Source organism: Nuphar pumila, chromosome 7 (genome assembly GCF_984573655.1).
Source record: "Nuphar pumila chromosome 7, dmNupPumi1.hap1.1, whole genome shotgun sequence".
NCBI classification, from domain to species: Eukaryota; Viridiplantae; Streptophyta; class Magnoliopsida; order Nymphaeales; family Nymphaeaceae; genus Nuphar; species Nuphar pumila.
This window is the reverse complement of record NC_143255.1, coordinates 27,141,639-27,156,260: the sequence shown is the minus strand read 5'-3', so window position 1 is coordinate 27,156,260 and position 14,622 is coordinate 27,141,639. Positions and strand designations below refer to the sequence as shown.

Below are 14,622 nucleotides of genomic sequence, written 5' to 3'. Positions count from 1 at the left end.
CTGTGTATGTGAATGCATGCATACGTATTTCAAAAGGAGGGAAGGAAAAAAAGTGATGTGTATGGATGGTAAAGCGGAAAGAAATGCAATGCATGTAGATAAAAGATAAGGTGGCCAGGAATGGGAAACTAGATGTTCAAAATACTTGGCAACTATTCCAAAATTTTGCTAATGACAAACCTAATGTAGCAAGCAACATCTAAGTTAGTGGTGCCATCTATCTAAAGATGTGTGGTGCACATAGGGCAGTGACCAACTTCACCACAATGGTTTTTGTAAACTTACTGTGTTTATTCCTTGTTTAGGAGCCTGTTTTGGAAGGGATATAAGAAAGGTGACGAGAATCATGATGAATAGTGGACGATGAGAGTCAAACTCACATCCTTAAAAGGATGTAGTTGCAATCTGAAAATCGGAAGGGATTTTTTTTTTTTGAATTTATAATCGGAAGAAACCACACTTGGTATGAAGACCTGATCGCACTGGCTCAACCTGCTATACCTACGGTCATCGTGCTGACAGCATAAAACTCTGAGGATAGGATTTCAAATCCCATTTCATCTCTCCTCCAATCTCCCCTTCCTTAATAAATGGGAGACACTAAATGGGGGAGATCAACAGGGATTCTGAAAATCACACTCCCCCTCCCAACACCAACTCCCAAATAGAGCTTTGAGTGATATATATTTTACCTACTTGAGCTCACTAGAGCAAAGGCAAGCCGAACACCTGTTCATGCTCAATTTATTTATCTTAACAAGGTACTCATGGTTTAGTTTGTCATCTATATGACCAGATGACGAACTAATCAAGAACTAGCCAAATTGAGGTGAACCACAAGCTGCTCGTTATATCAAAAGATATGGGTATGGTCAACACCATCACATGATTCCATGACAATGCCTTGGTAAATTTTTTTAAAAATAAGACACGAGGACATGAATTTTTTAATTTTTTAATATATAAAAATAGTTCTTTATTAAAATATAACTAAAAAATTATCGAAATATTTAAATCATGTTTGTGCATGTTCTAGTGTCAACTTGTTTTATGTCTCCCTTAAATATGGATCCTAATCAGAGAGCGGATTAGATCAAAGGCAGATTACCATCAAAGGTGCCTTAGTTGTCGTACATCTATGTGAAGTATGACAAACAGACAACCATCAATTGACAACTTGTTTTATAGATGGGTCTCAAATTTTTTTAAAGCCATTCATGTTTTACATGGGTGGCATATGAAAGAAAATTAGATGGGGCTCTCACTCAAAAGAAAAAAAGGCTCAAAAGAGATAAGCACCGAAAGACATCAATTGATTAAATAATACTCTTCATCCATACTCAAAGTACATAGCTCATATGTATATATAGAATTGGGCCCTTTCTACATACTTTCCATGAACATGAAGAGTTTTGACCTTCCTTTCATGGGTCACATCTTTAACTATGAAAGCCATCTTAATGACTCACTAATCACTACTAATGGCATGCAATACTATGAGCACTATTTGTATGTCTTAACACACATAACTCATAACTCATATAGCCTCCCTCTAGATTCTTCTCATGCCATCTTAATGATCCTATACTTGACACATGACTCACAGCATCCACTACATGATTTGAGAGTTACTTAATATGTGTATAAATAACTTACATAATAATCTCACATTAATAATTTTTTTCAAGTTCATACTATTCTTAATTATACGACAAATTCAACACTTAACTTTGACTCACAACTCAAAATGAGTTTAGACTTCCAACAACATCTATAGTGTAGAGAATGAACACCTGATAATAAAGCAAACATGATGGTGTTCTTATTGTCATCCATCACATGGATGAATAACATTCAAGTCACCTCTTATCTCCTCTCTCTTGAGTAGTGTGTGATAGTTCTATTAAATGAGAGGGAGGTCCAGTGACAGAGCTAGAAAGCTAAATTAAAAAATGATCGCATTGTACGACAAAAATGATGTATTTTCTTAAATACCCTATAATTTTTGAAATTTGCCCGATATCCAAATTCACAAATTTTTGGCTTTAAAATAAACTTTTTATCCTTCACACAAGTGAATTTCCTCAAGTTCACATGATATATCAGTACACTCCCTAGGTATCGCAAATTCTACAAGTTTGCACATTTTTAACTGAAACTTCATAAATATTTCACTAAAATTGCATATATTATATGAAGTTTGCATGACCAAATCTATGAACTTTATGTAACTAAAACCACTTGAAATTTTGCAAACTAACTTTGCATACATAGTACGAAGTTTGCATAATGAAATCTGTGAACTTCCTGTAATTGAAACCTAGAAACTTAATAAATTTTTTACTAAATTTGCATATATAGTACGAAGTTCGCATAACCATATCTATGAACTTTTTGTAACTGAAACATGTTGTAACTTTGTAAAAATTTCACTAAATTTGCATATACAGTATGAAATTTGCATAACTAAATCTGTGAACTTTTTGTAACTGAAACATGTCGAAACTTCATGATATTCTACTAAATTCACATATACAATACAAAGTTTGCATAAAATTGTGTGCATTTCCTTTAATAACTGGTCCTCAAGGAAATCCATAAATATTGGGTGATCTGTGAAAATTTTTGATGTGCAAATTTTCTTAGATTCGTGTGCTTGTTGAATCACATATATAGTCATTTTTGTTTATTATTTTTTTTTCTCATTTGTTTCTGTAAAGAATCTTAACCCTTTTTTATCTGGAACCCTCAACATCTTCCCTCTCCCCTTACGACAATTCATGTGAAATTTTTTTGTTGTTTTTCGACGTAGTTGCGGTATCCTTTGCATCGACTTTTCAGGTTAGGTTATGAGTTCCATACAAATAATATATACGTATATGCATATTATTTTATTTTATTCTAAACTTTTTCTTTTTGTTTGTAGATATAAGCATTTATGATGCCCATGTGTATTTGTAAGTAGTTATGTTAATTGAATATATGAAGCGTATATGGTTGATCTTTTCTCACATGCTATTTTCATTAGAGGAATGTTATGTTGTATAGTTGGTATAGGCAATTAATGATGGCCTCTGGTATGGTTAAAGTACACTATTATAGCACTTATCACACTAATTGAAGATCTATATTGATCTCAAAAAATAGTAGCTTTAGTGAATTTGTAGCTTTGATGTCTCATAAAACCAGTTATTCAAAAGAGTTATTGAACCTCCAATATAGTTATTCTCCAAACATAAATAGCCAACAAATATGGATAGATATTTTAGATGATGATTATGTAGAATCGATGTTATTTAGTGGGGCATTTACTTAGTTGCTTACAAAGCTATACAAGAAGTCATTAGTTGCAAAGTTAAATAATCAATTAGAAGCAATATATAAAAAGTAGTTAATGAATGGAATGATAGGAATCTTATGAAGAATGTGCATGTATGCAAAGTCTAAAGGTTCAAAAGCCAAACAAAAGGCAGAGGATGAAGAGACATAAGACACTGAGGTGCCATATGGCAAGATATCAGAGGCTGGGTGGTGGAAAATATTGGGGAGTATAAGTTTATTATTATTGTAAAACATTAGATGTAAATTTGACAGAATTATCAAAGATTGCATGTAAATTTAATGAAATTATTTTGTAAATATAATTTAAATATTATTCTAGGTTTAATGTTATGTATATTTTGTATGTTTAATTTTATTATGTGAAATATATGTATGCATGTTTAATTTCATTTCAGGTTTAATGTTTTGTAACAAGAACATTCACAAAATGTAGGAAATCAACATATTTTGGAGGAAGTTCGCATATATCCGAGATTAGAGGGAACTCTGCTAAAAGAAGAAAATTTACATTTTATTCATCCTCGATATTTATGATATTTATGAAAACCCACAAATATGTTAAAAAATCTGCTTATAAAGAATATATTTGCAATGACCCTATTTGTGAAGTTAGTACCTTATTTCCTTCCAAATATGCTAAATATGATTTTTTCCTCAAATATGTGATTTCCTCTCAATTATATATGCAAGTTTAGTGGTAAATATGTAATTTCCCTCCTGAGTTTTGCGTGATATGTCGATTCTCTTTTTTGGATCTCACAATCTCTCACTAAAAATTGTATTTGCATGATGTTTTCACAGAAATCCTGATTTTTGCATTAACTATTATGTGAATATGGCTAGTTTTCATCTCAACAAAGTAGATTCATCCATCAAACATGTGTATCTTCTCTGTTTCACAATCCCCATGCAAAATTGATCTCCTTGAAATGTTGTACCTCGCTTCATTTCATACCACCCATAATACACAAAATTTTGCATATTACAATATGAACTTTGCAAACATAACCTGGGAACCTATGTTAAGTAAATACCACTCGATGATATCCGTAAATGTATGCTTACATTCACAAATATCTATATATGCAGATCTTGTGCCTCATTTGCAAACTTTTCAAATATTTGCACATTGAATATGAGATTCACAAATTTTTCTAAAGACTTAAATATGAACTTCCTCTTTTTGTGAATGTATGTACTGGCATTAAATGCAACACTTCGCTATTTATTTAAAAAGCGATGATTCACATTTTAGGGCTTTTTTGTGGTCTCTAACCCCTTTTGTTGCATCGTGTTCCCCTATCAATTTTTTGGCAATTTTTTCAGTGACTATTATTTGACAAATATTTTCAGTGGTACTTCATCGATGACTTTTCAGTGTCTGGGGCATCATTGGTGGCTAGATATTTCAGTAAGCACAACGTTAATGACTGAAACAATTATTTTTTGAAAATTTTGGCATGAGTCCATTTTTTAACTGAAGGTTGGCATGAATAAGTTATTTTGACATTCTCTTTTTTGTTAAATAAATAGACAATTGTACAACTCTAAATATTACTTCATATTTTAGTTGTTTATGTTATTTTGGCATTCTCTTTTTCGGTAAGCATATATTTTTGGCTCTTTCTTTTTAAATATTGATTTACTTTTAGGCATGCATGTTTATCCTATGCATTGCATTTTGTTTCTTGATGCTACTTGATTTCACTCTTGATAATAAATATAATACATTTTATGGATCTTGATTTGAGTTTCATGATAAAAAGTTCTCCATCTTCTTATATGCCTCTTAATTTGTTCTAAAGACAATAAGTGCCAATCACTAGTTTGTCCATTTTATTTTTATAGAAAATTCTTCAATTATTGATTATAAAATGGAAATTGAAGAGACTGTTATGGATGCAAAAATACTTACTGATGGAACAAAGCAACAAATACCTTACACACTTATTGATTTGTTCTACTATAAAGTACGATTGAGGCTTGACACATGGATAGAGAAGGAACCTGATATGTGGCTAAAAATATAAGTGACTGACATATACCATAGTAAATGCGGCATGAGTAAGAGAAGGCTCAGAAAGTTGGGCTTAAATAAGCAACCTACACCTTCAGTGGCCAAAAGTATTACAAAAGAAATTATTGAGAAGCATGTTACCAAAATCATATCTCTCATCTTGAAAGCATCTAAGGAGCAATATTCATGTGTGCATTCAGTGGTGAAGAAGTTAAATAAGCCATTAATTGAGTCTAAGGTTGTTACTAACCTCAATGTTCGACTAGAGGAAATAGGAGACGTGGCTACCTGCAGTGGCAGTGGTGAGGATGACATGGCTGAGGTGAAGAAGATTTTGGAGAAGATACGGGGAGAATATGTCGAAGTAGTGAATGATGTTGATGGTCTTTAGCTGGTGGAGAAGGAAAGTGAGGGTCCCTCTGTAGAGGAGGTACCTCAAGAAAAGGAGAATACCTAGATTGTAGAGAATGCTGAAAAGTCCATGGAGGTGGGCGATGATCCCTTGGAGGAGCAAGTGCATGCGCCAAGGAAGAGGTTGCAACAGTAAAGAAGATCCAGTTCTATCTAATTTGTGTGGGTAGGTACTTTCTTCAAAGGTTATTATGTGTAATATGCTTGTAAGATGTTTACGATCAATTTCAATGTTACATTAAATCATTCATTAATATATATATATACATAATCATTCATTAAATTAGCATTCAATAAATTTTCATACCTAGATTAATTTGTATTTTAATTATATTATGAATTTTAAACTTCAAACATGCTTTGAATGGTGAGTTTTGATTTAGATGTAAATTTGAATTTCAATTGTGTGTTTGGTTTTGAATTTAAAATATGATATTATATCAAAATTTTAATTTTAAATTATATATTTTCTATGAATTATGTGATATTTAACTTATTCAATGCAAATTTTATTATGATTGTAGAATTCGCAGGTTCAAGAGTCGAAGAATCCAATACCTCTTATGCATTGATTCTACTAGTTTCAAGCACATTCCTGGTTCTTAACATTATCGAAAGAAGCGAAGGACTGGCTAGATTGAATGCATTTTAAAAAATTCTTGAAGGTTATACCATAGCAAATTCATCATGATCTTATAGATTCTATGATGTAGTTATGAAACCCGACAACCAATACATTTAAGATCTCTAATTTTGAGATGATCATCACCTTGAAAGACGTGACACACATCACCAAATTGAAGTGTCACAAGAATCTAGTGAATGCACTTTAGTTTGGAGATTTAAAACACCTATATAAAGTTTTATTGGGAGCACCCGAGAATACATTTGAAGTTAAAAAGTTGAAGTTGTCATGGCTGATGAAGACATATGACAACAACAAGGCTAGGAGAATGAATAAGAAGATACCCTGCGTTGGAGGGAAAGCCAATCATAGAGTAGAGAGAGAGTTGAGGGCATTCTTGCTTTACTTCTAGGGTAGAGGAGGTGGAGATGCTGAGGTGGTGAATGATGTTGATGATCATTAGTCGAAAAAGAATGCCCCGGTTGTGGAGAGTGTGCAGAAGTATGATGAGGTGTCTGAGGCGATGAAAGATGAGCCCTTGGAGGAGCAAGTTCATGCTTCGAGTCAGACAATAGGATTCACAACCTCAAGAGTCGAATTGCAGAGGAAACAGTTTCGCCTCAATTATTTGCTCAAGAGAAGAGAAGGTATGCAGATAAAAAGAGTAAACCAACTGTCATTAAGAAGCCAAAGATCAAACCCCTTGATGTTGAGCATTTTATTATTTCATAAATTAATGACCCTATGTGACGTAATCTACCGAACCCAAGTAAAGCGCTTTAGAGTTTAGGATGCACATATTCCAATTGCATAAAGAGTCCATGCTAGAACAAATATATGCCTCATTGGTCGTGACAGTGGGCATGTGCAACATTCCAGGCCTTCGCCTCTGTGAATGCCAAAACCTAAGCCAGTTGATGACGATTATTTTCATGAAGTTTGTATTGAAGTTCTCATTGCTACAATGCAGCCTCTAAGTCCATTGCTATATATTGTGAATGTTTGTAATATATTTATTTTTTTAATGAATAGAATAAATATATGTACGGTCAAATTCATTTTCAAATGATTGAAACGAATATATATGTATGAGCAGGTGGTCCAACTTTTAAAATGAATAAATGAATAAAATGAATGATTGTATTAGCAGGTTCTTTTTTAATAAATGAAATGAATATATGTATGAGCATGTTGTTTTCATGCAGATCTCGCAAGTCTTAAAGGTGGACATTCAAAACATTTGATCAAGTTCGTACATTTTGATGTGTGAATGTGATCCAATTGATAAGGTTAACTCCTTGCATACGAATATGGTTCAATTATACTGAGGTTCATAACTCTGATGTGTATTTACATTCATACATTCAACACACAATATAAAAAAATTTGTATGCCAAAAATTTATGCAGGTTGCCCCATATTTGCAGATCTCTTTGAGGATCAATTACAAATGAGATCTGCATGATTCTATGAAAACTTCATACTATATATGCAAACTTAATAGAATATATGTGAAGTTTTGGCAAATTTCAGTTACAAGAAGTTTGCAGACTTGATTATGCGGATTTTGTGAGGTATGCAAAAAAATGTGTGAATCTAGCTTTTAGGAAGAGTTTACTATAGCTAAGGATTGTACCGATATAGTTTATGAGAAATTCAAGATTTCTGCAAAAACATTGTGTGAATATAGTTTTTAGCTAATGAGAGGTTTGAGATTCAAAGAGGGTAGCAATGTATTGCATGAAATTCAAGACAAAAACCATATATTTAAGTAGAAATTCACATATCTGGAGAAAATTTGCTTATGTGAAGGGTAAAAAGATCCTTTTAAAGTCAAAAGTTTATAAAGTTTCTAGGTTTCAGTTAGAGGAAGTTCACATATTTGGTTATGCAAAGTCAGTTTGCGAAGTTTCTAGAGATTTTGATTACAAGAAGTTCACAAATTTGGTCATGCAAACTTCGTACAATATATACGAATTTAGTTGAATATTTGTGAAGTTACAACAAGTTTCAGTTACAGAAAGTTTACAAGTTTGTCATGTGAACATTATGAGGTCCACAAAAAAATGTGTGAATCTACTTTTTAGTAAGAGTTTGCGATACTCGGGGAGGGTACCAATATATCACATGAAGTTGAGAAAATTTGCATGTGTAAAGGGTAAAAAGGTTCTTTTAAAGCCAAATATTTGTGAATTTGAACATTAGGTGAATTTTGAAAAGTGTAGGCCATTTTGGAAAACCCATCATTTTGTTGTACAATCCAGTAATTTTCCGAATCCAAATTAGGGCGGTCACAAGTGTGTGATTGTGTGTGCGTGGCGGGCTTTTATTGAGGCATGTAGCTCCACCCTTGGGGAGGTTAGAGGTAGCCTCAATTGGATGCCCTTCATTTATGCCATAAATGACATCCAACAACCATACGATTTGTTTTGATTTTCATACTAGGTGGAATGATGCTCTTTATAGACGCCTCTCTGATCGTAGAAGTGTGGTCACCTTCCATCAACAGTTCTGATATGGCCTCTCCCTGTGCTTCCTGAAGAGATAAATAGGTCAGTTCTGAAGATCAGTATGAATGAGGGAGATTCTCATCATGGAATTCGTTAGCCTGGCTCTTAGTTGTGACTATGGCTTGTCTTATGGAATTACACACGTTTATATTTTCTAGTTATTAGCTGTGCATTTCTCTATTAATAAGCTAAGCAAGCGAAGCGTAGTAGTCGACAGAAGTGACACTATTGCTTGTTACTGTTTGGTAAGCACTTTACAACTTAATGACTTGGTTGATGGCTTGCTTTCACGCCACAATCAATAGCTAAAAAATAGCATAGCTGTGGCATGTTAGTTGCACTTGCTTGAGTGCTAGAAACTTGTGCGATGCATGCTAAGAGAAAGAGCTTTCTTGTCTTACTAAGCACAATGAAAGAAAACATGCGCCTTCAAACAAAGGAGAGGGAGCAAAGGCCAAATCTTGCTATAAGAGGTATTGGAGAGGGCAGATGAGGTACGAAATAAAAGAATTGAATAAAGTGAGGATAGGAAGCATTACAGGCGAGTAGAGCTCAGGTATTGAAGCAAGCTGCAACTAGGGGTGGCAATCGGGTCGGGTTGGCGGGTTGGCGTGTCAGCATACCTCAACCCGAACCCGACCCGTTTATTAAACGGGTCGGCTGTGGCAAACACGAACCCGACCCGTTTAATAAACGGGTAACCCGACACAACCCGCCAACCCATTTAATAAATGGGTTGGGTCTGGTAAACGGGTTTTCAGGTTGGCGGGTCGGGTTGGCGGGTTGACTGATTGGGTAGGCAGGTTGGCAGGTCGGGTTGACGGGTCGGGCAGACGGGTTGGCGGGTTGACCCACCCGCCTAACCCGTTTATTAAACGGGTCAGCCGGGTTGGCGGGTTGGCATACCCCCAACCCGAACCCGACCTGTTTAATAAACGGGTTACGCGGGTTGACCCGTTTATTAAACGGGTTGGCTTAAGCCCAACCCGAACCCGCCTAAGAGGCGGGTTGGCGGGTCGGGTTGGCAGGTCGTGTCAGAAATTGCCACCCCTAGCTGCAACTAGTAAGTGAAGGTAGAAAAGAAAGACATTCTGTAGATCTAACTAAAGGAACCTGAAGACTCAGTTGGAGTCTGACAGCTAGCAAGTGATGGAAATATCATTAGAATTCCGCTGGAGGATTCAAAGCTTGAGTCATCGATATGGCACCCGATTCCTTTCTCTTTCAGATCCTCGCCTGGACACTGCAGGTTGCGATGATGCCTGTCTCTTAGGAGTATCCATCATGCAAGTGGACATCGACTCTTTCGTTCATCTGGGTCATTTCACTGATCAAATTAAGAGGAATCTGCTCGAGGTTTGGTTCTAAAAGAAAGGGCACCGACACCAAGAATTTATTAGGAGGTTACCTGCCGCTTCCAACTCCGTTCCTAGAGTAGAATCAACAGACCTTCTTCCTATCTAACACGATAGAATGAGTTCATTCATTCATTCATTCCCTGTACTTAGATTAACAAAATAATCTATTCTCACCTGGATATACAATGGAGGAGATATCAAGCATTGGAAGGGATGTCAGTTGTTTGTTTGATGGAAAGGATGAAATCCAACTGCCAGGCAAGATAAGGATTTAATTATACTGATAGGACTTGATTGACTTGGTTCTAAAAGCTTCACCGATAGAAGAAAATTGTCGAGTCGAGCAGGCTTGACGATGAAGAAAAGCAAATCGAAAGAAGGATTTGGCCAAGAAGGAGGTATGGATAACATGACCGATCACCATCAAGACAAAACAATCTTTCTAAATTACTTTGGATCAGCGGGGCCTTCAAGCATCCGAAAGACGCCAAGGTAGGGGTGTCAATGGGTTGGGTTTACCCGGACCTGATCCGATTCAAACCCTATAGGGTCTGGGTATAGTGATAAATAAGAAGATCCGATTAAGACCTGGGTTCAGACCCAAAGGTCTGATTAATACATCGACCCGGGTATAGTTTGTGAAATTTTATAACTGACTCAGGCCCGATGCGAGTTTCAATTAAGACCTGCAAATTTTCAATGTAAAAATGATAAAAAATATTGTTTTTATCAGGTATGGCTCAGGTCCGGTTCATGCAGTTTTTATCGGGTTCGGGTATGGTTTCTCTTATGATAGGTCTGATTAAACCCGAGTTCAGACCAGATACCATACTTGAAAATCAGAATCAGGTCTGGTTTCACTGATTTCGATCCAAACCCGACCCGATGACACCCCTAACGCCGCCAGGGTTGTAAATGACACGGCGTTCCTGATAGAAAATGACAAGTAATTAAAAAATTGTAGGACAACTTGCTTGTCGTTTATGGCATGGACAAATGGCCATAAACGGAGGACACGATGTGATAAAAAAGAAAAAAACAAAAAAGCAAATTTTGATTGCGATGGATAGGGCAGGATCGCACGTCCTGTCAAACGGATACTAGTGGACAGTATACGCTACTTTGATACAAAGTATCCCAAAAAAACTGTAGCACCACCACTTGCATCACAAGGGTTTCGAGCTACTTTCATGAAGGTGTCATGAGCAATAACTCCTCATGCTAAAGGAAAGCATGCAATAGAAGTTGAGAGAGAGTTATGCCAAGACAAACAACCCCTAGGCTTTTCACAACCAACCCCACTTCCATTTTTCTCAAATTGGTAGGCTTGAATTAGCAGTCCCACCAAGAATGCATCCTCTTTCCTTCACAAAACCAGTCCATCAAGAGTGAAGGGTGAGAATCAGGAAGGGATGGGGGCACCATCTTCTTGCCTCATAGTCATTTCCGCAAAATGGGTCATTCCCAAGGATGTTAGTTTCCTGCCTCCTGTGAGGAATCCATGGAGAAGCAGGGACCCTTCTGGCAGCCGTTTCATGCGGAGAGGCTCTCGGAGGCATTGTCTGAGGACTCCCCGGGTGGTTTCTCCTCGTTCCTTTCTTCGTGCGTTTGATTTCTCCTTGAGCAGTAATTTGGTACAGGACACGGTGGCAATGAGCCTAGTGCTGGTGGGAGCTTACTCTCTGGTCTCATGCTTCGATTCCCTCACTGAGAGGGGGCTCATTGGCCAGGTACCAACACCACCAACCCAACCATAGATTTCTCATGTCATCCTCTCTTGTTCTTTTCCTTGCCTCTCCATAATTTTCTTGGTTTAATGTTTGTATCTCCTGGCACGCTCATGGATTTCTGGGAAAAGGAAAATCATTTCTTGACCATTGTCATATCTGAAAAAAAGGAATGCCATCAAGTCTCCTGCAATATTAGGGGTCATTTGTTACGAGCAGGGATCCAGAGAGCGGCTAAGTGCCATGACTATTTGACACAGGAAATCACATGACCACATTTCCTGTGGGGCCTGCACTATGTAGCTGTGGGCCCCATGCAATACTGTCAAGTGATTGGCTAGTGTCACATCGCCATGGCACTTAGCCGCTCCTTTGATCTCAACTCCATTTGTTTACACCCCCACCCAAGGGAAGCCAATTTCCCTTGAATTGTGAAAGATGATCACACGTTTTGGGAATCTCTCAAACTCTCTTGTACACAGAGAGAAGAGGGACTTTGATAAATATATAAAGTTGTGGATTACAAGATGAGTCTGGAAAGGAGTCCAGCTCGTTTTACACATAGTAACATATTACAAAGAAATTACAAAAGGAAAGACGTCAAATGTGGAAACGGTGATCCCTTCCTCTTTGGTTTCCTGAAATGACGTTGAGGTGGTTGAACCTCATTTGATGTGCTGGACGACTTTCTTTAGATTCTATCCTTATCAACTTGGATAGAGTTCATTGGAAACTACTCACTTGCCTTGTGAGGTGAATCGGTTTCCTTAACATGCCTCTGCAGGTGGGGTCCCTCACGTTGAGCTTGGCACGAATAGCTGAAAACTTGTCAAACTAGAGCGGTTTAGTTAGTGAGGCAAAATGAACCAGACTTGAATGTGGCCTTTGCTAACATGATCTCGAACAAAGTGGAAATCAATTTACAAGTGTTTGGTGCGAGCGTCAAAAACAAGATTGGCAGCTAAGTATAGTGCACCAATGTTATCACACCAAAGAATCGATGGGGCAGGAGCAACAAAGCCAAGTTCCTGAAGCAATGACTTGAGCCAAATAAGATCAGAGGCAACACAAGCTAGGGATTTGTATTTAGCTTGTCTGCTAGGTTGCACAATTGTTTTCTGTTTGCGAGAGGACCAATAAACGATGCTGGGGCCAAGGAAAACAACAAATCCACCTATAGATTTTTGATCATTTGGTCTGCCTGCCCAGTCGGCATTGGAGTAGGCACTAAGTTGTAGGGACATCGATCTTTTGAACATGAGCCCATGATGAAGAGTGTTCTTGAGATGATGCAGGATGCTTTTACAAGCAGACCAATGTGCAACGGTGGGCTGATGCATATATTGGCTGACTTTTTTTTATGACAAACGTGACATCTTTCGAAAGTAGCCCATTTAGTGAACAAGCCATTGCAAGGAGACAACAACCACACAAATAATGGTAGGCTTAATGACAGGACAAAATGTCTCAAAAAAATCAATGCCCTCTTCTTGATGAAAATCTTTGGCAATGAGACGAGCCTTATAGTGAGCTATAGAACCATCAACATGACGCTTAATACGGTAAACCCATTTGAAGCCAATGACATTGTAGTGATCTTGAGGATATACAAGGTTCCAGGTACGGTTTTGGATAAGGGCTCAAAATTCATCCTCCATTGCTGCCCGCCATTTGGGATATAGATTAGCATGTTTAAAGGTCATGGGTTCAGGTTCAAGTAACACGATATTAAAACAAGCTAAGGAGATAGGGTAAGGAAGGTCCGTGGATTGAGAGAACCAGTCATGGATCGGGTACCATGGGGTGAATGTGATCAACAAGTTGAGAGAGAGGATGATTGGCAGCAGACGTGACCGATGAAATTGGAGGAGATGGAGACGGGGGACAAAACCATAGGTGCTGAGTGCAGTAGGAGATGGGTTATTTGGGGAGACCTGCTCAAGTGGATGAGGTGCAGGTGATGCCGAGGAGAGGAGCTCAAGTGGACCAGGTGCGGGTGGGACAAGGGGGCATCCAAACATGGATGGGGTGGGGATTCAACGGTAGGTTACAGGGCCTCAAGCTCACTATAGAGGGGTGGAAGGACAAACAAAGAAGATAGGTCCCATTGAGAAAAGTCAGGTTGGGAGGGTGATAAAGATGAGCTACCTATGGAAAATGACGTCTCATCAAAGTAAACATGATGAGAAATATAAGTTTAGTGGGATTTAGGATCGAAACATGTGTTGTACCCCTTGTGGCGAGAAGTGTACCCAAGAAATAAACTTGTCTTGGTTTTTGGTTGAAACTTTGACGTATTATTGGGAACTAAGCAGGTAACAAAGAGAGCCAAAAACACAAAGATGCTGATAATCAGGTATGTGTTTAAAAAGCATCTCATAAGGCGACTTACGTCCCAGAACCAAGGTCCGCAGCCTATTGATGACATATGTTACAGTGCAAAAAGCATCAACCCAAAAATCATAGGAAAGAGAGGCAACATTCAGTATATTCAAGCCGGTTTCGACTATGTGGTAGTGTTTACTCTCAACTAAACCATTCTGTTCAGGTGTGTGTGGACATGACAATCTATGAAAGATCCCATGATTTGTAGCAAAATTTCAAAATCATGACTAGTAAATTCACCACCATT

The 14,622-nt window shown here is 37.4% G+C and overlaps 1 protein-coding gene across 3 annotated transcripts in view; it reads left to right on the top strand.

Annotated features, from left to right (window-relative positions):
- The first annotated feature begins 11,481 nt into the window (after positions 1-11,481).
- The window catches only part of LOC149831633 (putative phytol kinase, chloroplastic), a 34,391-nt gene continuing 31,250 nt past the window's right edge, over positions 11,482-14,622 (top strand). For all 3 annotated transcript variants that reach the window (XM_090014025.1, XM_090014026.1, XM_090014027.1), the window contains exon 1: positions 11,482-11,993. In XM_090014025.1, coding sequence (XP_089870151.1) covers positions 11,676-11,993 — 318 coding nt within the window. In that variant the 5' untranslated portion in view covers positions 11,482-11,675. The remainder of the gene's footprint in view (positions 11,994-14,622) is intronic.